The sequence below is a fragment of the Cervus elaphus genome, chromosome 11 (assembly GCF_910594005.1).
Source record: "Cervus elaphus chromosome 11, mCerEla1.1, whole genome shotgun sequence".
Classification (NCBI taxonomy): domain Eukaryota; kingdom Metazoa; phylum Chordata; class Mammalia; order Artiodactyla; family Cervidae; genus Cervus; species Cervus elaphus.
In genome coordinates, this window is record NC_057825.1 from 1035866 (window position 1) to 1060229 (window position 24364).

The window sequence follows — 24364 nt, forward strand, 5'->3', positions numbered from 1 at the left end:
AAGGCCCGTGTGCAAGTGTGTGTAGCAGCAATCTTAGTGAAAACAGCCTGACGCCAGGACCACGAACACACCCACTATGAAATGTGAGGTTTGCGACCCTCGTACCAGAAGACAGTGTTTCGCTTGTCAGCGTTACAAATCTCAAAAATCCAAAGGCAGAGGACGAAGCAAACTCCAGAAGAGCATTCCAATACATTAAAAAAAAAAAAAAAGGAGAACGTTTGGACTCTGGTTTCCAGGTTAGTTTCTCAGGGTTTGTCGGCCGAGTCCCGCTTGGCGGAGGCGAAATCTCTCGGCTGAACCATGTCGGCCTTAGAGAAGCCTCAGATCATCTCGCATATCCAGAAGGGTCTCAATTACACGGTGTTTGACTGTAAGTGGATGCCCTGCAGTGCCAAATTTGTGACCATGGGCAACTTCGCACGGGGCACCGGCGTCATTCAGCTGTACGAGATCCAGCAAGGGGACCTAAAGCTGCTGCGGGAGATTGAAAAGGCCAAACCCATTAAATGTGGAACATTTGGCGCAACATCTTTACAGCAGAGATATCTGGCCACTGGAGATTTTGCTGGAAACCTTCATATATGGAATTTGGAAGCTCCAGAGGTCCCGGTGTACTCTGTAAAGGGCCATAAAGAAATTATAAATACTATAGATGGTGTTGGTGGACTTGTAATTGGGGAAGGGGCCCCTGAAATTGTGACTGGCAGCCGAGATGGAACTGTAAAGGTGTGGGACCCAAGGCAGAAAGATGATCCTGTTGCTAATATGGAACCTGTACAAGGAGAAAACAAGAGAGACTGTTGGACTGTGGCATTTGGCAACGCTTATAATCAAGAGGAACGTGTCGTGTGTGCCGGCTACGACAACGGAGACATCAAGCTGTTTGATCTCAGAAATATGTCCTTACGGTGGGAGACAAATATAAAAAATGGGGTGTGTAGCTTGGAGTTTGACAGAAAAGACATAAGTATGAATAAGTTAGTAGCTACATCTCTGGAAGGAAAGTTTCATGTTTTTGACATGAGAACACAGCATCCAACCAAAGGTTTTGCTTCTGTTTCAGAAAAGGCTCATAAATCTACTGTGTGGCAGGTCCGACACCTGCCCCAGAACCGGGAGGTCTTCCTGACAGCGGGGGGCGCCGGCAGCCTGCACCTCTGGAAGTACGAATACCCGATTCAGCGATCAAAGAAAGATTCCGAGGGTGTAGAGATGGGAGTTGCAGGTTCCGTCAGCCTTCTGCAGAATGTTACGTTGTCTACTCAGCCCATTTCAAGTTTGGACTGGAGTCCAGATAAGAGAGGTCTGTGCATCTGTAGTTCATTTGACCAAACGGTGAGAGTACTGATCGTTACAAAACTCCAAAAAATTGATCTTTGGACTTGAAACCCTCCAAAGCAAATACTCAGAGAATGTAGAATACGTTCTGGGATCCTCTAACCCTCACTGAACAAAGTGCGGTTTGACTGATGGGAAAAGGCCCCAGACAAACCTCTGGGCCAGCCTCTTTCTGGCTGTGAAAGGTCACACGGCCTGACCAGCGTCCTGACTGGGTGGTGGTTTGCTGTTGCACATGGAGTACCAAGGTCTCCAGAGCCAACTCTGTTTCTCCCCCCTCCATTTCTAATAAAAAGTTGCAACTTTTCTATAAAAAAAAAAAAAAAAGGAAAAACAGCGTAATAGATTATTTAGAGATGCATCGAGGGGTGGAAAGCTATAAACAAAAGCAAGGGAGTCAGCAGTACTAAGGTTGGGCCAGGTCAGGCCGGTCAGGGCTCTGTGATACGCCAGCCCCCAAACAGGACTCTGCCACCGGCCCGGGGCTGCACCTGCCATGTGTCTGCGGCGCCTCGTGAGGCACCCCTCCCCGGCAGGCGGCGGGTCCTCCCGAACACCACACAGCCTGCGGGGCCTGGTCCTCAGAGGGTCCCGCAGACGTCTGCTGAGTGACTTCTCCAGCACAGTGAGTGGCGACGAGTTTCAGCCACAGGAGGCCGTGACTCCCCACGAGGGGACGGAGGCAGGGGCGGTGGCGGCCTTGGCCGCCGGGACCCCTCCCCGGGAGGTCTGGGTCCTGCGAGGGCAGCGGGTTGTGGACCCTCCCCCAGGCCCTCTCCTGGCACCCCTCTGCAGCCACATTCCTCTGCCTGGAGCCAGGGCCAAGCATGTGCAGAACATCTGGAGCCCCACCTCTGCCGAGGTTCCCAGAGGAGGAGGTTCCCTGCCAGGGCCTCCCTGTCGCCTGCCCCCAGCCTGCCTTCCAGAGTCCAGTGGTCGTGGTCGAAGGGAGTCTCTAGGCCAAAAGGCGGTCCTGCCCCGGCTCCTGTGGGGAGAACTCGCTCCCGTCTCGCCATGGCTGTTCCATGCCCCCACTTCCTCCCATTGGCTCTCCCCAGGCTGGTCTGGGCCCTTGGCATGAGCATGGGGGCCAGGCCTCGTCCCTGTGGCCCCCTCCCCTCGGGCCTCGAGGGCTGGGGGCAGTCAGGGCCGGCCGGCCGGCACACCAGCTTCTGCCAGGCTCCCTCTGGGCTGCCTTTGTCTCCTCCTTCTCAGCCTTAAACGGCCGGCCTCTCCCTCCTCCGAACCTTCCGGGGTGGAAGAAAGGGCCTGGGGTGGGAGGGCTGGTGGGGGAGCTGGCGGGAAACCAGGGCCTGGAGCCCTGAGTCGGCCGCACCCAGTGACTCTGCTGGGCCCCAGCCAGGAAGGTTTGGGGAGGCCAAGCGAGGTCCCGGGGCTCCCACCCTTCCCGCGGGTCCTGAGCTGGGAACAAGGCTCCATTGCTGGGCCCGAGACACCAGACCCTCAGCCTGGGCAGCCGGCCCGGCAATCCCGATTGTCCCCTCCGGCTCCAGCCGGCCGCGCCACTGCCCAGACCCTGTGCCCATCGAAGGCTGTCCTTCTGGGCCCCTCCCCCCTCCACTGTTGCTGGCACTCCTGGGTGGCCTTGCCACACAGCTCCCTGCCGTGGGAATTCCCGTTTTGCACAAAGTGGGGGTGGCCCTTGGCCCGGGTAAGGGGTGACGCTTGGCCAGGGTGGCACGCAGGGTGGCATAGGGGTTCAGAGCAGAGCAACCAGACATGTTGTGGGGTGCAGGGGCAGAGCTGGGGCTTCGGCCAGTCAAGCACTTGTCCACCCCCCAGTGTGCCCACCGGCCAGCCTGCGGCCCGTCTCCCACCCGCCCCGCCCCACGGCCGACGGGATGAGGCCTCCTGTGCAGAGGCCCCTCCTCCCCGGTCCAGGCTTCTGGGCTCCTGGGCGAGGGCCCTGCGCTGGGGAGTGGTGGGGGGGCCCCAGGCCCCTGAACAGGGCTCCCTGTCTCCAGGCTCCGTGGGACTGTGGGCTCCCCGCTCTGCTCTCTGCCTGCATCCTCACCCGTCTCCTTGGAACCGTGTGAAGTATGTCTGGCTTCCCCCTGCTTGGCCCTCAACTCTCAGCTCTCAGCACCTCCAGGGCAGGCAGGCCCAGCCTGGGTCAGCACAGTATCCTGGGGCTTGACTGGCACGGTGCCCTGCCATGAGCCCAGGACTGGGTGGGAACCGCGGGCAGGTCGGCCCTCCCCTGCAGGGACCCAGCCGGGAGCCCCCGTGGTTCCTGCAGCTGGGGTAGTGCCTCTTTCCTTCAGGATCAGGCCAGGGGAGAGCCGGCTCTCCAGGAGCAGGACCCTCCAAACAAGTGCGCCCAGGAGGCCGCCAGGCCAAGGCCTCAGAGGGCAGGGTGTTCTCTGGGTCCTGCGGGAGTGCCCAGCGGCCCAGCGTGGCTGGCAGGCTCTTAGAGGTTGGGGTGGGGGTCCTGTCAGGAGGGATGACTCTGGGGCAGAGCAGACAGGAAGGGGAAAGTGGGCAGCGAGCCGGGCGCCTGGGCTGAGGCCGGGACGCCGAGAGGGGCGGTGCGGGTGACTCAACAACCGAGACTCTCACCTGCGCTCGGGGCAGGCTGGAAGTGGGCGGCCCATCCCGCAGTGGGCGTGGCCTCCGCGGACGGGTCCCCGCCCCGGGTGCCAACCCCGAGGTCCCCCGACCTCGCTCGGCCTCCAGGCTGCCAGCCGCCGCGCCGTGCACGCCCGGCCCGCCTGCGCACCCATGGCCGGGAAGGCGCTGTCGCTGCTGCCGCCGCTGCTGCTGGCCGCCGCCGGCCTCGCCGGCCTCCTGCTGCTGTGCGTCCCCACCCGCGATATCCGGGAGCCGCCCGCCCTCAAGGTGCACGCTCGAGCTCCCGGGCAGCCCGGCGCAGTCCGCGGGGACTTGGACCGAGCTGGGCCGGGCTGCGCCCGCGTGGCAGCCGGGACCCCGCGCGCTCCGCAGCCGGCCCGGCGGGGTGGGGTCCGGGCCCCTCAGCCGCCCTCCGGCCCCGGCCCAGGGCGCTGCAGCGGCGCTTCCGGGGGACGCGGTGCGGGAGGCCGAAGTGCCGGGATCTCTGCTCGCTGCGCCCGCCGCGGAGCCGTCTCGGAGCGGCAGACGGGGAGTCTCCCCGCACCCCCAGGGCCCAGGCCGTGGCCGGGCCGCGCCCCCAGCACACTCGGCCTCCCTCGGGGTTTGGCCCAGATGGGGTGCGACAGGCGCTGGGCCCAGGGACCCCTCCCCAACCTCGCCGCTGGCTCTCACGGTGCGGGGGCAGCCCTGGCCGGTCCTAAAAAAAAAGTTGGAGCGGACTGGGCCTGATTCCCCCACCCGCCCCCGCCAGACTCGACCTCCGGAAGCCTGGGCTCCCTTAACCCTCTACTGCACTGAGGGTCAGTCTGGTGCCTGGGTGGAGGCGGGCAGTCGCAGCCCCAGGCGCTGGGGATGCAGAGTGAATGCTCTGTTGCCAGGGGAGACCCCCGGCTGGGGTGGGGTGGGGCGAGGCCGGACCGCTGGCTGGTTCTGCTCCTGGCGTTCCAGGCTCCCCCTGCTGGAATGCAGGCCCCTGGGGCAGGTGCCAGAAAGCGGTTCTGGCAAGCTGGGTGCTGTCATCTTCTGACCCTCAGGAAAGACCCCTGCGCTCCCCTGACCCTGCCCTTGAGGCCCAGGGATGGGGCCTCTGCTCATTGGCCAGTGATCAGCCTCGGTCCTGGCTTCCCTGGGGCCTCCATTTCACATCCTCAGATGCGGCAGAGATCAGAGAGGCGGGATGGAGGGCTGGAAGGAAGGAAGGGCCGGTCTGAGGGGCTCTTGCTGCAGCCTGAGGGCCTCAGGCCCCCGGCCAGGGCTCCCAGGGTGGCCCCCGACCCCTGACTCTGACTGCGCCTCCTGCAGTCAGCGGGGGCACGGCCGATGGTCCTCCACCCCCATCTCTGCCCACCAAGCCGTGTCCCGGCAGTTGTCCCGGCCTTCTCGGAGCCTCAGAACTTCATTCTGAAGCTTCCAGTCTGGACACAGGGTCGGGCAGGGTGGGCCAGATAGCTGAGAGAGCCACAGGGCATGGCTTCACGCCCTGCCCCACTCCTAAGGCTGACCCTCCCCCCTCACCCGCAGTATGGCATCGTCCTGGACGCGGGCTCTTCCCACACATCCATGTTCATCTACAAGTGGCCGGCGGACAAAGAGAACGACACAGGGATCGTGGGCCAGCACAGCTCCTGTGACGTGCGAGGTAAGGGTCCCCTGAGCGCTGGACGCCCCCGACTGCATACCCGCTCACTGTGGGGCCTCGGGAGCCCTCCCTGGTCTCAGCTTCTGCAGACTCGGGCCGTCAGACCCCTCTGCTTGGTGCCAGGGGGCCACTCCAGGCAGGAGCTGCAGGAGCCCCCCCCAAGGGAGGCTGTGTCCCTGGGTCTCGGAATGGCTGTGGACAGTTCCCAGAAAAGAAGCCCCAGGGAACATCTGGAAGGTTTGGGCCTTGCCTGGCCCGAGATTGGCTCTACACCCCAGGTAGAGCGGGAGGGGTCCCGAGGAGCTGGTGGGCACACCCAGGCAGGCCCCGGGGAGGCCGGGCCGGGCGGACAACACCCAGGGCTTTGTCCGAGCACCTGTGTGCACACCCACTGGTGTGGGTGTGGCGGCTCGGAAACCATGGGTGGCCCACAGGCAGCCCTTTTATCTCTGAGCCGGGCGTCTCTGAGAATTGAATTTGGGAAATTTGGTGTAAGCTGCCACCTGGCTTGGGAGCACAAGCCCCCCCAGTCCTGCTGGCCTGCGGACCACCTAGAGGCTGCCCACCAGGCCCATCCTGCTGCCTCCCTCCAGGTGGGGGCATCTCTAGCTATGCTGACAACCCTTCTGGGGCTGGGCAGAGCCTCGTGGAATGCCTGAACCAGGCGCTTCGGGACGTGCCCAAGGAGAGACACGCGGGCACGCCGCTCTACCTGGGAGCCACGGCGGGCATGCGCCTGCTCAAGTGAGTGTCCTTCCCTGGCTGCTGACCTCCTGGCCCTGGGGACCATGGCAGCCTGAGCCCAGGGTGGGCCCTGCACACCCCCAGCAGCAGCCCTAGGCTGGGGCCCCTCAGCTGGCTGGGCAGACGCTGAGCACCCCAGCAGTAGGATCACGGCCACCTGGGGAGGACTCTGAAGTCCTCCCTGTGTCACAGCCTGACCAGTCCAGAGGCTTCAGCCAATGTGCTCGCTGCCGTGACGCAGACGCTGACCCAGTACCCCTTTGACTTCCGCGGTGCCCGCATCCTCTCAGGCCAGGATGAGGGCGTGTTTGGCTGGGTGACCATCAACTACTTGCTGGAAAACTTCATCAAGGTGGGCCCGGCGGCCAGCCCGATGAGCCGGGGGTGTGGGCACCACCCGCTGGCTGACCCCAACCTCCACTCCCCACAGTACGGCTGGGTGGGCCGGTGGTTCCGGCCAAGGAAGGGGACGCTGGGGGCCATGGACCTGGGGGGCGCCTCCACACAGATCACCTTCGAGACGGCCAGCCCCGCGGAGGATCCGGCCAACGAGGTCCAGCTCCGGCTCTACGGCCAGCGCTACCGAGTGTACACTCATAGCTTCCTCTGCTACGGCCGTGACCAGGTCCTGCGGAGGCTGCTGGCCAGTGCAGTCCAGGTACCCTCTACTGAGTCCTCCTGGAAGTAGGGCTCGGGGAAAGTGGGGGCCAAGGGCCCAGAGCAGAGCCTGAAGCGTGGCCAGAGCGGGGCTTCTCCAGGATCCCAAGTGAGTAAGGAGGGCTGGGGCCAGCTCTCAGAGGACCTACACTGCCTAGCCAAGTGCTCTGGGTTTTGTCCAGGAAGCGAGGGGGAGCCATGGATAGCTCATGTGTTGAGAAGAAATGCTGTCCTCTGGGGTGGCCCTCCAAGGGTCCTAGGGCGGGTGTGGCTGGTAACGCTCAGAGCGGAACTGATGCACACCCTCGTCTTCCCCAGACCCGTGGGCCCCACCCCTGCTGGCCGCAGGGCTACTCCACCCACGTGATGCTCCGGGACATCTATGAGTCGCCCTGCACCGCCGCCCAGCGGCCCCAGGCCTTCAACAGGAGCGCCAGGGTCAGCCTGGCGGGCAGCAGCAACCCTGCCCTGTGCCACGGCCTCGTCTCCCAGCTCTTTAACTCCTCCTCCTGCCGCTTCTCCAGATGCTCCTTCAATGGCGTCTTCCAGCCCCCTGTGGCTGGGAAGTTTATCGTGAGTCCAGAGGACAGGAAGCGTTGGGGGGGGGGGTGCCGTGCCCTGAGGTGCCTGGGGTCTGGCCACAGTGTGACTGTCCCCGCGTTTCAGGCCTTCTCTGCTTTCTTCTACACGGTGGACTTCCTGAGAACGGTGATGGGGCTGCCCGTAGCAACTCTGCAGCAACTAGAGGCGGCTGTGGTCACCGTCTGTAGCCAGACATGGAGTGAGGTGAGGCCTGCCCCCCTACTCCACCAGGGCTGTGCAGGGTGGTGCTGGGGTTTCTGTCAGCCGGCATCAGACCTCCCGATCTTTCTTTTGCCCTGTGAGTAGAAGGGTGTGGGGACACAGTGCCAATCAGACTTGAAAAGTGGCCAGGCTACAGCTGGGAACCCAGCAGTCAGATGAGATGGGATTGCAGAAGCCTCTCTGAGGCCTGACTCCAGATCCAGGATCTGGAGGGTGGAGGGGACAGCCAGTGCAAAGGCCCTGGGGCAGCAGGGAGTGTGGAGTGGACAGGGCAGGGAAGAATGTGTCTGGGAGAGCGTGGGGGAGAACAGACAACCCGGGGAGAAGTAGAAGGACCCGGGGAAACTCAGCAGGTAGAACAGGCACGGCTTGGGGGAGTCAGGAGTGGAAAACAGCTGTGTCGGTCCCAGGTGAAGTAAGACGGAGGGGTTTGGGCCTGCGGAGGAGGAGGTGATTCCGGAGAAACACGCGCGTGTCTGTGGGGCTCGTCCTGTCCTCTCTGTGTCTAGTCCCAGGCAGACTCGGGCAGGTGGGGCAAGCCCAGCACCCAGGGCCAAGCTGGGAGCTTCTGCTCCCCTGACCTCTCCAAGCCCGCTGCAGCCCCTGCTCCCAGGGGCCATGCCGCTGTCCCCTGGCCTCAACCTCACAGGCACGGCACCGCTGCCATCCAGAGGTCAGGCTGCTCCTGCCCAGGGGAGAGCCCTGCCTGCTTCTTTCTGGGACCTGCAGCACCGTCTCCAGCCCCGCACTGCCCTCCTGTGTCTGGTGGGGCAGAGACCTCCGGGGGGGTCACTGGCCCTAGAGTCTCCCACTTGGGTCCCAGCTGCAGGCTCGGGCGCCGGACGACCGGGCCCGCCTGCCCGACTACTGTGCCGGGGCCATGTTCGTGCAGCAGCTGCTGAGCCGCGGATACGGCTTCGACGAGCTCTCCTTCGGAGACGTGACCTTCCAGAAAAAGGTGGGAACCCGGGAGCGGAGGGGCGGGGCCACCCGGGCCGCGGTGCAGAGGGGCGGGGCCGCCTGGGCTGTGCAGAAGCTCAGGCCGGACCTGTGGCCCGCAGGCCGGGGACACTGCGGTCGGCTGGGCGCTTGGCTACATGCTGAACCTGACCAACCTGATCCCCGCTGACCCTCCTGGGCTGCGCAAAGGCACAGACTTCAGCTCCTGGGTCGTCCTCCTCCTGCTCTTCGCCGCCATGCTCCTGGCCGCGTTTGCCCTCCTGCTGCAGCAGGCGCGCTCCACCAAGTGGGCGAGCACCATCTAGGGGCCCCCAGCGCCAAGCCCCCCATCTCTATATCCCCTCACCCCTCACCCCACCCCGCCACCAACGTCTCTGCCCTAATGCACCCCAGAATCAAGGCAGTGCCGACACCGGCATCCGGTCAGGATGGGCAAAGGGAACCCAGCCCCCCCAACTCCAGCCTTGGTCTCACCTCAAGGCCTCCTGCTCCCCCTCTAACTGAGGTTGGGGGTCCTCAGGCTGTGAGAGCAGAGTCTGGTCCCCGGGAGTGGAGTTCTGAGGACGCCTCCCACCCAGGATTGGGTATTGGAGGGTCAGGGTCACAGCCCAGGGCCTACTTGTACACATTTTTTAATATTGAATAAAAGGATTTTCGTAGAGCAGTGGCGAGAATGTCCAAGGGGCGGAGCCTCTGCTGCCTCCCTCCTCCGCTGCCCCAGCTGTGTGGGCCACACAGGTGCCCCCCCACCCCCCACTCTGGTCCCGGGGGAGGACCCTGGATCTTCCTACTTCCTTCCTCTCTGGGCTCAGGCTGGGGGAGTGCTGACTCTGGTCCCTTGCTGCACCACCGTGGCCTAGAGTAGCTGTCTGGTGGCTGCTCTAAAACAGAGTTCCTGAGACTCCTGCCAGACTGGAGCCTGGGCCCTGGTCTCAGGTTGGCCAGGGTGGGGGTGGGGATGGCAGACGAGGGAGTGATGGGGCCAAGCGATTGCCTAAGTTGCAGGCAGTGCTCAAGGAGGCTTCCTGAGCAGCTCAGCGGTAAAGAATCCGCCTGCAATGCAGGAGACGCAGGAGACGTGGGTTCAATCCCTTGGCTGGGAGGATCCTCTGGAGGAGGTAATGGCAACCCACTCCAGTAATCGTGCCCGGGGAAAATCCCATGAATACGACTGAACACGCAGGCCTCTCAGGCGGTGCTCAAGACACTGAGGGAGGTGGGGGGAAGGAGGGGGCAAACCCTCCACAGGAGGCGGGTGGTGTGGGGGGAGCCAGGGCCAGGAGGGACGCAGGGCCCCATTGCTCAGGAGGATGAGCCTTGCAGAGAGCCTGGCTCTGGTCAAGCCGCACAACCGCACAGACTTCGCTCCACCTGCCGCTCGGGCAGCCGCTCCCCAGGCCCTGTCTCCCGCGAGTGGCAGGCAGGCGTGGTCTTGCCTGCATCTCTCCGCCCCCCCCCCCCCACTTTCTGGGAAGTGAGCTCTGACACTATTTCTGTCTGATCAGTGCCTCGTAGGGGACGGGGGTGGTCCTTGTTCTGCACACACACACACACACACACACCCGCACACCCTACATACACGTCTGCCAGATTCTGAGCATTTCACAAACCTGAGGGCCGCCAACCCCATCTTCGGAGTTCTGAGACTCTAAGAGCCGAGAGGAGCACGCGCGGGGGCGGGGGCCCCGCCCTGACCTCTCAGGGACGGGAGCCTGGGAGGTTTCCAGGTGGGACGCGGAGGCTGCGCTCCCAGGAGGCAGTAGGTGGGGTGAGGGGGTGCACCCCAGTGCTTGCCGTCGTGGGGCACCCCGGAGCTAACAGGCTGTCACCTGGGCACCGTGGACAGCTCCCCGCTGGCTGTCAGCAGCCGTTCCAGGTCACTCTTGCCCCCTGGTGGCCTCACCGGGAGCGGCCGTCCCACTCCAGTCATAGTGGCCACCGGCACCGGGCTAGTCCTGTGCGCCTGTGTGTGCCTTTGCCGTGCGTCTGAATGCCTGGTCGGCCTCCGGGTACACCTGCGCGTCCCCCTGCGCCTGCCCAGCTGTGTGCGCCTGGTGTCCCTCCAGACCCAGGCGGATCCTCCGCCCCAGGAGGGTGGGGGGCGGTGGGTGGGAGTTATCAGCCCGAGAGGGATCGGCTGGGGAGGCGCATCCCGGGGGACCCAGCCCGAGCCAGTGCGCCGCCTGGAGAAGGTCCGGTTTGCAGAGGCCGCAGAGGCAGAGGCGCCCGGAGGGCTGGCCGGGGGCCGAGGAGGGGCTCGGAATCCGAGGGGGGGCGCAGCCTGACGGCGGTCCCGCCTCCGCAGGTGGGGCGCGCAGGCGCACTCCGACTCGGCGCCCTCGCCGCCCCCGCCCGGATCCTCTGCCGCAGCGTCAGCGCCGCCGCCGCCGCCGCCTGTTTTCCTCGGCGTCCGCCTCCGGCCTCCGCCCCCTCCTCGCCGCCGCCTACCCCGGCGCCCCGACCCCGCGCCCGGCCCTGGGACGCGCGGTGCCATGCTGCCCCGGCCGCGGCGCTGAAGGATGGCGACGCCTGTGCCCCCGCCCTCCCCGCGGCACCTGAGGCTGCTGCGGCTGCTGCTGTCCGGCCTCGTCCTCGGCGCGGCCTTGCGCGGTGCGGCCGCCGGCCGCTCCGGTGAGCTACGCGCTGGGCAGCCGGCTGCGGGGCGCCCCGGGGTCGGGGGTCGCCGGGTGGGGCTTTGGCCGCGCGGCGCCACGCTCACCCTCGCCGCCGCCGCCGCCGCCGCCCTGGTCTGGGCCCGCAGGCCTCGCAGGCCCCGCCGGCCTCGCCTGGCCCTGCTCGGGTAAACAGTCCCCGGCGGGAAGGGCGCGGCGCCGGACCGCCGAGGGACTCCTCTGGACGGGGATTCTCCGGGCTCCTTGGCGGCGAACCTGAAGTCCATCCGCTTCTTGTCTTTGTCTGGGTTCGTGAGCCGGTGGGTCGGTGTCGCAGGCGGGCTGTCTCGGAGCGGGCCGTGGCCTGGAGCCGGTCCCACTGGCGTCTCTCTGTGCGCGCGTCTCCGGTGCCTGCTGGCCTTCCTGCTGGTGGCCGTCCTGGAGCAGGAGCCGCAGCGCTGGTCTGTCCCTGCCTCTCGGGTGGTGGACACGCACCTTGCTTTGCTGCTGTGGCCGCGTCTGAAGTTTCGCGGGCATCTGACAGCTCGTCCCAGGCCTCGGGGCTTGCTCTGGCCTCACTGGGGGCGGGAGGAACTCACAGCCTCTGCTTCCTCACTCACCCTCTGCCCTGCAGGGCCGCTGCATTCCGTCTTCTGTGCCTGGCGGTGGGGGCACCCCCCAGGGCAGATTCAGGCAGAGAGGGATGAGCCCAGGGTCCTGGGAGACCCTGCCAGCTTCCCAGATGGCACTGAGGCTCCAGAGTTCTGCAGGAACCAGAATCCCGAGCGCACCCTCCCAGGAGGCAGGACTAGGGGGCTCTGTACCCAGGCCCCATTTCTCCCAGCAGCTCCATAGGATAGGTGCTGCCTTTAGCCCATATCACAGATGAGAAAACTGAGGCACAGAGAGGTGAAGTGACCAATATGTGATGCAGCTGGGATGCTAACCTGGGTGGTGTGGTCTGCATGTGCGGCATCAAGAGGCCAGAGCAGGGCAGGCTTCTTCCTGGGCACAGCACCCCTGGACAGGGACCTGGCCTGACCAGAGGAGGCCCCAAGGAGGCCTGAGGTCCAGGGCATGGCTGGCCAGGAGTGGTGGAGGCCTCCTGCTGACAGCCTGGCTCCAGGCTGTGCAGCGTGGGGCTCCCGAGGAGACGGGGAGGCCGGGTGCTGCCCCAGCAGCTCATCAGCTCTGTGCTCGCCCAGATTCGGGGCAGCATGCCAGCCGCTCTCCCGGTGCCGTTGTTCCTGGGGCCTCGTCCCACACTCTAAGAGCAGGGACCTTCCCAGGATCAACAGCCAGCACCGGCGGCTTCCTGTGGCGGGGGGCGGGGAGTGAAGGGAGACCCCTGGAGCCCAGAACCGAGAGCCAGCTCTGGAACACAGGCCCCTAGCCCGGGTCAGTGCACCCCGGGTTCTCAGCACCAGGGGCTGGGACTGCCTGGCTCCCTGGGGGCCCAGCTGGTGGGTGGGGTCTAGACAGACCTGCTGGCACAGGCTTAATGTTTAACCAGCCCCAGCCCTGGGTCCAGAGCACTGATACTGGCGCCTGCCGACCCAGGTTGTGCAGGAGGTGGGATCCCTGGGAGGGGAGCCCCAGCCCACTTGCCCACCTGCTGTAGAAGCTGCTGGAACTTCCTCCAAGGGATACCTACAGCCGAGGGGCTGTATCAGGTTACCGAGGAAACCAAGTCAGGCTAGCTGAAGTCTGGAGGACAGGCTGACATGTCACCCTCCTGCAGGGGGGGGCTGGGCAGAGGGAACCAGTCCTGGTCCTCCAAGATACCCCCACCTCCCTAGGCATGATTGACAGTCCTGTTGGGTCTCCCCGTGGCTCCCCAGGCTCTGCTGTCTAGTGACTGGGGCCAGTGTCCAGGCCTTGAGACTTTCCCCAGTGTGGAGGTTCTCACCTGCATCCAGAGAGGAGACTGAGGCTGAGAGGGCCACTGCCCTCCACTCCCCAGCATCAGGCTGGGAGCCACGGCTGTGTGTACAGGGCACACGCACGTCTGGGCCCCGAATTAGAAGCGGCCTCCTTGCCGTGGTTCAGGCTCCTCAGCCCCTGGCAGCGCTGGCTGCAGGCCTGCCCCTGCCTGGTCTCTGTTTTTGGAGCCAGTGAGGCCGGCAGGCTCCACCCCAGGCTTCTCCCCTGCCCGTCCCCAGCAGCCCCTCTCTGTGCCGGGACGAGCCAGAAGGTAGATGTGGCGGAGCGACTGGATCTGGGCCGTTTCCCGGCCGGGCTTTCTAGGGCTGTAGGATGTCGTGATAAGGTTTGAGTGGCAGCCCTGAGGGGACAAGAGAGAGACCAGGGCCCCACTGTCTGGGGCTCCCTGGCTGGGTGAGAGGCTTGCTCTGGGTCAGCTTGAGGCCAGAAGCAGGGCTTGGAGGGCTGCACGGCCCAGGAGAGCTCTGTGTTCTCAGGAGGACAAGGGACATTTCCGTGCGGAAAGCTGGCCTGAGCCTGGGCAGTGGCCTCTGGGGAGTGGGTGGGGCGAGGGAGTTCCGATAAGTGTCAGGACTGTTTGTCTTCCTGGTTCTGATCCCTGATGCCGGGGAGGCAGGGCCTGCCCAGAACAATGGCCGGAGCCCGGCTTGGCCAGCTCTGGAGTGGGGGCGGGGCGGCCAAGGCGGCACCACTTCTGGGCAGGGGCTGAGTCAAGCCCGCCGAGACCCTTTTCTTCTTTTGCTTCCTTTCCAGATGCCGCTGCCTGTCCTGGGAGCCTGGACTGTGCCCTGAAGAGGCGGGCACGGTGCCCCCCGGGTGCACATGTCTGTGGGCCCTGCCTCCAGCCCTTCCAGGAGGATCGGCAGGGGCTCTGTGTGCCCAGGATGCGCCAGCCTCTGGGTACGGGCTCCTCCCCCCGACCTGGTACATTTGGCCCCCTCCTCAGCACTGCTCCTCCACAGTGTCCTGCACCTTGTGGATGCCAGGACTTGCCAATCTCTCTCCAAGTGGCCTGGTGACCCTTTCCGGATGGCACCAGGGCAGAGTTGGGCAGTGGGCTGGGGCCTGGGGCAGTCACCCTTCCCAGGGCCACAGGTCCCCAGCATGAAGTGCCAGGGTGATCCCGGGAGAGACAAGGTCAGCGTTCCCCAGGCCTGAGTCTCCTCAGAGTCAGGCACCCAGCTCTCCACCCTGCCGAGCTGCCTCTGCTCTTTGCCCAGCATCCCTTCTCTCTCCATCACTCCTGTCTGCTTGAATGCCCTGGTGCTGCCCTGACCCAGCGTCTGTTGGGATGGTGCCAGCCAGAGTGACTTCAGGTGTGATGGGGCACATTACAGAGGGCATTGTGGGGGCTGAAGAGTTGGACAGGGTGGGAGGGGCTTCCTGGAGGAGCACGTTCCTGGCCACAGGTATATGGTTCCTGAAGGCACATGATCTGCTCTGCGGATGCTGAGCACCAGTGTCTCCTGGGAGCCTCTGTCTGGGACGGGGAGGCCCGTCCACAGTCCCACCCCGGCCGCTGCCCTCCCTTCCTCCTGGTGACCAGGCAGAGGTGGGGGTTAGGACGGGGCTCCTCCGCATCCCTCGGGAAGTCCTGCCCCCCTTGGCCGAGGAGGCCCACGTGGCCCGGTGACGCACTGTCCCTGCTTTGTGGGTAGTGGGTGGCGAGAGGGCCGGCACCCCGCCCTGTCCTCCTGGCCTCGGCGTGCTCCCCGGCACTTGCCCCCTGCCTACTTCCCTGAGAGCTGCAGCACACACAGTTCCTACAGTTGTCACCATGGCAACTAGGATGGCCAGGGCCTGTGGCTGGCACCCGGTCCTCTGGCTCCTGGGGCCTAGGAGGAGCCTGCGGGGAGGAGACCCAGGCCTGGGACTGGCTAGCGGATGGGCCTTCCCGCTCTCTCTGGGAAGGCCACCTGTAGCTGGTGTTGCCAGGAAGGGCTCAGGGCCTCTCCAGCTGATGGCCCCTAACCCTCGCCAGGGGAGGGCTTGCCGCGGCCCAGACTGGAAGAGGAGATCGACTTCCTGGCCCAGGAGCTAGCCCGGCAGGAGGCGGGGCGCCCCGGGCTCAAGGCCCCACCCCAGCTTGAGGGACAACAGCGGCCCCCGGAGGCGGGTGAGACCCTGACCCGCGCGCCTGTCCGACTCCCCACACCCTTGGCCCCAGCCCGTCTTGCTGTGCTGACTTGCCGTCTCTCTGCAGATGCCACCCTGGGGCTCTCCGAGCGAGGCCGGGGACTGGACCTGGGCCTCCCCTCCGCGCGGGGAGCCCCGGCGCCCACACCTCGCCCCTCCCTGGGCCCCGCTGTGTCGTCCGGGCCTGTGCACGTGTCCCCCCTGGAGCCGCGGGGCGGGCGCGGTGATGGCCTCACACTTGGTAGGTCCGGCCGGGCGGGGAGGCGGGGTCCTTCCCCGAAGGCTGCCCTCACCGCGCCCCCTCCCTGCAGTGCTGATCCTGGCCTGCTCCGTGGCCGGCGCGGCCGCGCTGGCGGTGGCGGCTCTCTTCTGGTGGCGGTGAGCTCGGGGTGGGGCGGGGCCGGGCGGGGCCGGGCGGGGGGGCGGGCGGGAATCGTCTAAAGAGGAGGGGCGGGGCTAAAGGGGTGGCTAAAGGTGACGGGCGGGGCTGGTGGGCGGGGCTGGTATAAAGGGGCGGGGCTGGGGAGGAGGGTGACCCCGAGGGTCTCTTTGCTCCCCGCAGGCTGCAGCGAGACATCCGCCTGACCCAGAAGGCCGACTACGCGGCCCCACAGGCGCCCAGCTCCCCAGCTCCGCCAGGGATCTCGGTGCGTGGCCCCACCTTGCCCCGCCCCGCCCCGCCCCGCCCCTTCCCTCCTGTCCGGGCCTGACCCTCCCGCCTCCCCCCTCCCGCAGCCCGGGGATCAGCGCCTGGCACACAGTGCCGAGATGTACCACTACCAACACCAGAGGCAGCAGATGCGATGCCTGGAGCGGTAAGAAGCCCCGCCCAGCGCGGCCCACCCACCCACTCCGGGGCCTGCTGCCTCCTCCTCAGCCCTGCCCACCTCCACCCCCTGCCCTCTGCCCAGGGCCACTGGCACCTGCAGGGTGAGGGGCACCCAGCGATCCTGCCCTCCACCCAGGCATAAAGAGCCACCCAAGGAGTTGGACTCCGTCTCCTCCGACGAGGAGAACGAGGACGGCGACTTCACGGTGTACGAGTGCCCCGGCCTGGCCCCGGTGAGTGCGGGGCTGGGGGTGGGCGCACGGGCCGGGGGAGGGGTGCAGGGGGCGGCGGAGGGCGGTCCCTCCCCTGCTCTGGGCCCACCTAACGCCAGCGTTCGCAGACGGGAGAGATGGAGGTTCGGAACCCATTGTTCGACCATGCCTCGCTGTCTGCGCCCCCGCTGCAGTGACCCGAAGGCTGACGCCCACCCTCTCGCTCACCCTCTCGAGGACGTGATGCCCACTGGTGGGGAGGAGCAGGGCACCCGCCCTTTCCCATTAAAGAGAGGGTGTCCTGACGCACGCCTGCTCGTGGGGCCCCAGCGGCTAGGAACTCCTCGCGGGGCGGACTCCTGCCTGCCTGTGCCCCATTGTTGCGCCTGTCCCCTCAAGTGTGGAACCCCCCAGTCGAGGGGAGGAGGAGAACCCGAGACCAGGCATGGGTGGGTAATACCGGAGACAAGCCAATTAAAGTACATTTCAAACCTTTGCCTGAGTGTTCTAGAGACTGACCTCGCCCCCAACAGTGGGCCATGGTGGATGGAACCTGGAGTGGGTCCTCGGGCCTTCTGCTGCACCTCCAGCCTGGGAAGACCCTGTCCCCGCCCGCTGGGGAAGAGGGCTGGGGAGGGGAGATTATGGGTGCATGGCCAGGCCAGTCTGGAGTTGGCGCTCTTCCCTCAAACACCCCATCCTGTGCATGATGAGAAGGGCTGGGAGTGGACACTGAGGCCTCCGTTCCCGCCCTGCGTCCACCTGGGCCAGGAGGGCTGGGCTGCACAGCCTGTCTGTGGGCTTACTGCGGGACCACGGGGACTCAAGAGCCCCTGCAGCATACGTAGGGGGTATGCCAGGCAGAGGAACCTGGGCGACACACAGGCGGGTAGACCAGGGTGGGCAGCGGAGGTGACAGAGGTGGTGGGGTCCCCGAATGTCAGGAGGCACCTCTCAGCTGACCCCAACCCCCCACCAAGGAGCAGGAAAGCCAGTGGAGGGGGAGGTGACCTTCAGCTGAATCCCCAGAGTGGGCTCCAAGTTTTGTGCTCAGAAGTGACAAGGATACTGGGCTGGGAGGAGGGGCTTCTGGGGCCCATGGCGCAGTGGGGGCCTGGTGCAGACAGGGTGGGGGTCAGGCCTGTCTGCCCCACCAAGCCTGGGGAGGAATGGGGGGTGGGGTTCAGAAGCCCCTCAGTGAGTCCTCAGGGTGGGGTTCCGAGGTTGCCAGACCTCTGGCTCCTGGTGGGGCAGCCCTGCAGGGGGTGGACACGGTCCGCTTGGGGCAGCCTGGTCTCTCAGGTGGGGCTGGGCAGCGGAAGCCGGGTTGGCCCTCCTTAGAGCTAGTGGCTCTGCTAAAGCAGTGTGTCTCTGGGGCTATGGCCTCGGGCGGGCCCCCAGCGGGAAGCCACGGTGTCCTTCTGGTGCGCTGATGGGAGATGTGGGAGATGGACGGGGGTGGGGACAGGGAGCTGGGAACGAGCGCAGGGTGGCATGTGGGCAACGCGTCGAGAACCCCTGTCCCCTGTTACTTAGTCCATGTCATGAGGGGGAACGGCCACAAAGAAAACTGGGGGACAGAGAGGTCAAGGCCTCCCTTAAGGGTAAAGGCCAGTCACCGGCTGAACCCTGCAGACCCAGGACTGAAGGTTGCCCTGGAGCCCTGGGCTCTGTCCCTGGAGTCCTGGCACTTGCCCCTGCAGCCTCGTGCTGCTCTGACCTGGGCAGAGGACAGCCACCCACGTGCCCTGGTGGACCACCGACTCCTTCCAGACAGCAGCGCCTAGGTGGGGCGGAGGGAACACCCCGCCGCAGCCTGAGGGGTGCCTCAGGGCCAGAGGGCCAGAGCACACCTGTCTGCCCCCAGGGCTGGCCCAGCCCAGCCGAGTGGGGCCACGGGCCCGGAGCGCCCCCTGGTGGCGGAGCTCGGCCGCGGGCTCCTGCAGGAGGGGGCGAGGGCAGCAGGGGGCGCTTTTCTCCAGGGAGAGCGTTGAGGCCAGGGCTTTCGGGAGCCCCTTGGGGAAGAGGGGTGCACAGAGGCTGGCAGTTGGCCAAGGGGGCCCCAGGTCGGGTGCAGCTGTGGGGGCGGCAGTCACAGCAGGCGGCTGCCTTCAGCCTCACCGCAGACCACCCGAGGCTGCCAGCCCCTCTAGCCCTCCTGCCCTTCCCACCTGGCCAGAGGTCCTGGCCGCATCCCATCCAGGGGGAGCTCCAGGGCCTGCCGGGCCCCCTGCAGGGCCCTGCGCCCCACAGCCTGTCCCGGCTCAGCCCCGAGGGCCGCTCAGGCGGCAGAGGTGTGTGTGCGGCATGGGGGCTCCAGACCCGCCCACCCCCTGGGCTGGCAGGGGGCTGGGGGGGGGCTTGGTTCCAGCAGCGGTTGCAGGAGTCTGGCTGCTCTGCTTGAGCTCACCGGGGCCAGTGGCGGGAGCAGGTAGTGGGCTCCGTGGGGCCGAGAGCCCGGTGAGTGGGCTGAGGGGCCCGGTCCCAGGCCCTGGTCCCTCATCCCTGACCAGCGGCCAGCCCTGGTTTCACTGCAGAGGCCTCTGGAAGGGGGATCCTCTTCCCTTGGGCCCTGGAGACCAGTTAGGGACCCTCCAGGCGGGTCCCCCCGGGAGGCTGGTCCTGGAGCAGCGCCACACGCAGCTGGTCTGCGGGGGTGACCGCGTGTTCCGGGTCCCAGGTGCTCATGGGCGGCTGAGCCGGAGGTGAGTGCCCGCCTGCACCCCGTCGACTCTGGGGCCTGGCACCGAGCTGGCAAGAGGCCCCACTTTCCCTTTGACTCAGGCTTGCCCGTCTCTTTCTTTTTTCCGCTGAGAATCTCTCATTCTGACCCATTTCTGGCCAAACCCTGAGCCCCATTTCCCAGCAAGCATGTTCTCATGAATGGGGCCCTGGCTGCTCCCCGAGCGGGTAGGTGTGCAAGGGGCCCCGGGGGCACCCCAGGCGAGGGTGGGGGCGGCTCCTGCGAGCCCACCCAGGAAGGGAGCGGGCTGCGGGTGTGGCTGTGGCGCTGGCAGAGCCCCCGCCACCTGGCAGTGCAAACAGGAAGGGCAGAGGCCCTGGCACCAGGAGCCAGGTCGCCAGCGGTCTGTGGGGGGCGGCTCCTTCCTGCCCTCCCCTGCTGCCCTCGGGGTGCCTGCCACAGGCAGAGGGGTGGGGTCCTCGGGGGCGCCCCTGCCAGGAAAGAGACACTGGGTGGGACCCAGGTCCAGGGCCACCGTGGTCATCTCCCTGAGCGCTGGGTGCTGGAAGGGCAGGGGTGCCAGCCGCCCTCCGCTCTGGCCGGGGCCCGATGCTGCATCCACCCCACCGGCCACCAGATGGTTTCCGAGAGTTCCCATGGCCCTCCTCCTGCGTCCCCCGCCCCCCAGTGTTGCACAAGAGCCTCACCACTACCGCTCAGAGCCTCTGCTAGGGGTGAGGAGCCTCACAGGGGCCAGAGTGCCCCCCTTCTCCCGGACCAGCCTCTGTCTCCCCCACGGGTGTGCTGATGGCCCCTCAGTTCCCGTCCTGGACACAGTCTGGTTCTCACTGGGAGAAGGGAGCTGGGACAGGCTGGTAGTCCCAGGAGCCCGAGAGGACAGGGTGAAGGGCGGCCCCCAGGACGGCTTGGGTGGCAGGCCTGCTGAAGGTTCCAGGCCGGCGTTCCTTTCGTGACACCCAACCTGCAGCCTCCAAGAACTGGACCGGCCTGAGGCCCTCAGGACGCTAGCGCCAGGGCTGGGCCTTGCCGGCCACATCCGGCTGGGGTGAGGGAAGCTAGTGACCAAGAGCTGAGTGGGCCGGAGCCAGGGCAAAAGGGGAAGGAACCGGGCCTCCACGCCTGGCCCCACGGCTGGCGGACGGCGGGGCGGGGAGAGGGCCTCTGGACTGCAGCCTTGCTTTTCCTGGAGCAGGTGCCCACGTCAGGGACACAGCGACTCCTTCCCTTTCCAGCCTGGAAAGCCCCCTCCGTACTCCCCCGCTCGGGACTGTGGAGCCGGGAGGAAGAGACCTGGAGCCCCCAAGGGCAGCGTCCCAGCCCAGGTTCCCGCGTCTCTTCCGGGCCTGGCCAGACCCAAGGCCACCCAGGCCGGGGCTCCTGCGACCGGCGCCCTTGGTGGGGAAGGAAGGTGTGGCAGCCCCCCAGCCCCCCAGGAGCCAGGCCCAGCCTGGCGCTGCCCATCGAGGGCTTGCGCTGGGGCCCTCTGTGGGCCCTGCGACGGAGCCCCTCCCGGGGAATCCGGGTTCCAGGACAAAGGTGTCCTCGAGGCAGCAGGGGTGGGTGGCATGGAGAGGCCTGGCTAGAAGCAACGCAGGGAGAAACCTCATCCTCCCGGGTGGAGCTGAGCGCAGCGCATCTGCAGCCAGAGGGTCTGGGGGCCCACCGCGGAGCCGAGAGGGGGGAGCGGGGGAAGTGGGTGATGACACGGCGCCCGAGGAGGCAGCGGCCCCAGGGAAGCACACCTGCTCTCCGCGGCACCCCTGGCAGGGCAGCGGGCGGCCACTGGGTCCTCAATGTCAGGGTCGCCCTTTCCGGGTGGGGGCCACCTCCACTCGCGAAGGCCTCCCCCTCCCTGAGGCCTGGTGGGCCCTCTCTTTCCCCGGGCCTGCCAGCAGGTCATCTCCAGGCCTTCCCAGAGGCCGGCAGGGGTGGGGGACACAGCCCTGAACCCTGGCTGGATGCCCTTCCGGGGGCCGCCGCCCCCCAGCAGCCAGGGGCCTCGCGGGGGAGGCGGGGTTAGGATGCTGGTGGTGTCAAAGGTCACCGGGGGCGGGGGCGGGGGCGGGACGGGAGTGGGAAGATACTCTGGTGGCCTTCCTCCCGAGCAGATGAAAGGAGAGCATTTCCAGGCGGTACCCAGTGCAGGGGAGCAGCTGTGGTTTCAGGGCGTTCCCGCGGAGTGGCTGCCGTGATTTGAGGAGCCGTGAATGCAGAATGCTGGTGAGTCTCTGGCCTTGGGGGAGGCCTGGGCTGGGAGCCCGGGGCCCGTGGCGAGCTGAAGGACACAGCCTCTCTTCCCGTGTCCCCTGCAGGGCTCAGCCCCGCTCCGAGCCTCCGGGCTCTGGGGGGCCTGGCTGTGGCGGCCCTTCTCTCGGCTGTCTGGCTCTGGTGGAGGCTCGGGGCGGCCCCCGGGGGAGCCCCGGCCCCGCAGCCCACGATCACCATCCTCGTCTGGCACTGGCCGTTTGCCAGCCAGCCCCCAGAGCTGCCCGGGGACACCTGCGCCAGGTACGGGGTGGCCCGCTGCCACCTGACCGCCAACCGCAGCCTGCTGGCCGGCGCCGACGCTGTGGTCTTCCACCACCGAGAGCTGCAGACCCAGCGGGCCCGCCTGCCCCTGGCCGAGCGGCCGCAGGGCCAGCCCTGGGTGTGGGCCTCCATGGAGTCGCCCAGCCACACCCGCGGCCTCGGCCGCCTCCGGGGGGTCTTCAACTGGGTGCTGAGCTACCGGCGTGACTCGGACATCTTCGTGCCCTACGGCCGCCTGGAACCCCGAGAGGGGCCCCCGCCTCCACTGCCGGCCAAGCGCGGGGTGGCTGCCTGGGTGATCAGCAACTTCCAGAAGCGGCAGCGGCGCGTGCAGCTGTACCGGCAGCTGGCGCCGCACCTGCAGGTGGACGTGTTCGGCCGGGCGGTCGGGCAGCCCCTGTGTGCCGACTGCCTACTGCGCGCCGTGGGCCGCTACCGCTTCTACCTGTCCTTCGAGAACTCCGAGCACCGGGACTACATCACCGAGAAGTTCTGGCGCAACGCGCTGTCGGCCGGCGCCGTGCCCGTGGTGCTGGGCCCCCCGAGGGCCGCCTACGAGGCCGTCGCCCCGCCCGACGCCTTCGTGCACGTGGACGACTTCGGCTCGGCCCGCGAGCTGGCCGCCTTCCTCGCCGGCATGAACGAGAGCTGCTATCGGCGCTACTTCGCGTGGCGAGACCGGTTCCGCGTGCGGCTGTTCAGCGACTGGCGAGAACGCTTCTGTGCCATCTGCGCCCGCTTCCCCCAGCTGCCCCGCGGCCAGGTCTACCAGGACCTCGAGGGCTGGTTCCAGGCCTGAGCGCCGCCTGCGGAGGGGGGCAGGGAAGGGTGGCTGGGGAGCTGGACATGTGGGTAGAGGGCTGGGTGTTGAAATCAAACCAGTGGCATCCGACCCGACCCCCGTAGGCAACCGCATGCCGGATGTGGAGGCTGGGGTGGGGGGCCGGGAAGCAGGGCGTGGCTGGGCAGCCTGCCTGGAGGAGGAGGCTGCTGGGTATTGGAGCCACTCTTTGGAGGCAGAGGCGAGAGCAGGGAGGGAGGAATGGAGTGCGGGGTGCTGAGGTCCATCAGATGGATGGCCACACAGGCCCTCCGTCCCCACCTCGATCATGTCTTGGGCAGGTTAGGGCTGCCCTCAGATGGGCAGGGGCTGAGAGAGGCTGGAGGCAGGGCCCTCGGGGCCACCGACATGCCCCCTGAGATCTGTGGGGGCAAAAACTGGGCCCTCGGATAGCTGGGGTCCCTTTGTCCCAGATGAGCAGTCTGGAGCCCGGCATGCAGACCCTGTGGCCTGGACCCCAGACAGCCAAGCAGCCTGCCACCCCCTGGGGAGGGAACACCAACCAATAAAGACAGAAGCAGAGCACGCGTGGAATCTGCCTCCCTTGCGCCCCGGCCGGATCCTGCCCCCTGCCCCCAGGCTCGTCCTGAAAGGCTCTGCAGCAGAGAGCCCGCCCTGACGCCCCCCCACCCCGAAAGGCCTGGGGCGGGGAGCAGAGGCCCAGCTCAGAAACGCGGGCGCCCTGAGACTTCATTCTCAGGCTGCGCGCATCCAGGCTGTGACGAGGCCCGGTTAGATGTGGGCTCCCTCTCACTGGGGGCAGCGTGGGCACGGGGAAGCACCAGGTTCCTGCTGCACCAGGGGGTCCTGGTGTGCAGGTGAGGGGGGTGGGGGCTGGCGCTGAGCCTCTGGGTGGCGCTGCCAGGGCCCCAGGTGGGGTGGGCAGTAGGTGGAAGCAGGAAGCTGCTGCCCTCCCCCTTGGCAGTGGCTTCCTGTCCTGACCTAGCCCCACGTCCTGACGGAGGAGAAGGAAGTGTCCTCAGGCTGCGGGGGGAGGGGAGAGGACGGGGGATGGAGCCCCACCCCCTCCCACTGCAGGGAAGGCGCTGGGGAGGGGTGGGGAGCGGCGGGCTCCCCAGGCCTGGCGCTCCGTTTAGAGCCTTCCCTCTGCAGCGCAGACTCGACACCCCTCGGTCTGCCCCGCCCATTCACAAACTGGGAAACTGAGGTTGGGAGGAGCCCACAGAAGCGCAAGGCAGGACGCTTCCTGCGGCAGGGGCGGGCCTGCCCTCTGCTGGCCTCCCTGGGAATGGGCCTCCCCACCCGGCTCAGACCTGGCCAGGCGCTGAACCAAGCCTGCGGTTGCACCGGCCGCAGGCGCCCCGTGCAGAGGCCACACTCAGCCGCGCCCACAGGGAGAGAAAGCAGCCCCTCACAGAGGGCGCAGCCTCAGCCCCCCTGAACACCGGCCCGCCTCGCCTTCCCAGGGCGGTTCTCTGGGTCCCTTCTCCCCCTGGCTGAGCCCAGCCAGGGCCGCCCTGCTGCTTGGTCACCAAGTGGCTCATTCACAAGGAGCACAGGAAAGTCTTACAAGGGAAGGACAGTCCACCTGCCACCCTTCTCGCCAGCACGCCCCCGCCCCCCCAAGGTGCAGGTGGGGTTGCCCCCAGTCTGGCAGGAAAGCCAGCTCTTTGAGCCTTTAGAGGGGTGCCCGCCCCGCACAGGTAGGACCCGAATCCGAGGCTGTGCGCCCCCTCCCAAGTGTGGGTGGCTGTCCCCCTCCAGCCCCCAAGTGCCCCGGGCGCTGGGATCTGGCTCTCAGGTTCAGATGAAATTCCTGCCGCCGTCAGCTCTTCTGCGCGGAGGGCAGGCAGAGGTGG

The 24364-nt window shown here is 66.8% G+C and overlaps 4 protein-coding genes across 12 annotated transcripts; all 4 read left to right on the plus strand.

The window, feature by feature from the left end:
• Positions 1-257: 257 nt before the first annotated feature.
• Positions 258-1652, plus strand: LOC122702571 (dynein axonemal assembly factor 10-like). Its single transcript, XM_043916139.1, has one exon. It carries the CDS (start codon positions 304-306, stop codon positions 1387-1389), a length of 1086 nt encoding a protein of 361 aa, XP_043772074.1. The 5' UTR covers positions 258-303; the 3' UTR covers positions 1390-1652.
• A 2320-nt stretch (positions 1653-3972) lies between these two features.
• On the plus strand, positions 3973-9398 carry ENTPD2 (ectonucleoside triphosphate diphosphohydrolase 2). 2 transcript variants are annotated; one of them, XM_043917098.1, is made up of 9 exons: positions 3973-4200; positions 5455-5572; positions 6166-6316; positions 6509-6668; positions 6747-6974; positions 7292-7546; positions 7640-7759; positions 8670-8735; positions 8839-9398. In XM_043917098.1, exons 1-9 carry the CDS (start codon positions 4084-4086, stop codon positions 9040-9042), a joined length of 1419 nt encoding a protein of 472 aa, XP_043773033.1. In that variant the 5' UTR covers positions 3973-4083; the 3' UTR covers positions 9043-9398. The 2 variants fall into 2 exon arrangements, with proteins under 2 accessions (XP_043773033.1, XP_043773032.1); XM_043917097.1 differs by having other exon boundaries at positions 3974-4200; positions 8601-8735.
• A 1698-nt stretch (positions 9399-11096) lies between these two features.
• Positions 11097-16966, plus strand: NPDC1 (neural proliferation, differentiation and control 1). 2 transcript variants are annotated; one of them, XM_043917099.1, is made up of 9 exons: positions 11097-11368; positions 14047-14193; positions 15275-15409; positions 15497-15670; positions 15741-15807; positions 15992-16076; positions 16165-16244; positions 16341-16491; positions 16599-16966. In XM_043917099.1, the coding sequence occupies exons 1-9, from the start codon at positions 11257-11259 to the stop codon at positions 16665-16667; spliced, it is 1020 nt and encodes a 339-aa protein (XP_043773034.1). In that variant the 5' UTR covers positions 11097-11256; the 3' UTR covers positions 16668-16966. The 2 variants fall into 2 exon arrangements, with proteins under 2 accessions (XP_043773034.1, XP_043773035.1); XM_043917100.1 differs by having other exon boundaries at positions 16395-16491.
• A 2294-nt stretch (positions 16967-19260) lies between these two features.
• On the plus strand, positions 19261-23069 carry FUT7 (fucosyltransferase 7). Of its 7 annotated transcripts, XM_043917958.1 has the most exons (4): positions 19261-19380; positions 20367-20582; positions 21283-21394; positions 21463-23069. In XM_043917958.1, the coding sequence occupies exons 3-4, from the start codon at positions 21382-21384 to the stop codon at positions 22500-22502; spliced, it is 1053 nt and encodes a 350-aa protein (XP_043773893.1). In that variant the 5' UTR covers positions 19261-19380; positions 20367-20582; positions 21283-21381; the 3' UTR covers positions 22503-23069. The 7 variants fall into 7 exon arrangements, with proteins under 7 accessions (XP_043773893.1, XP_043773895.1, XP_043773892.1 ...); XM_043917960.1 differs by lacking the exons at positions 19261-19380; positions 20367-20582 and adding an exon at positions 19905-20219; XM_043917957.1 differs by lacking the exon at positions 19261-19380 and having other exon boundaries at positions 20244-20823.
• The last annotated feature ends 1295 nt before the right edge of the window (positions 23070-24364 follow it).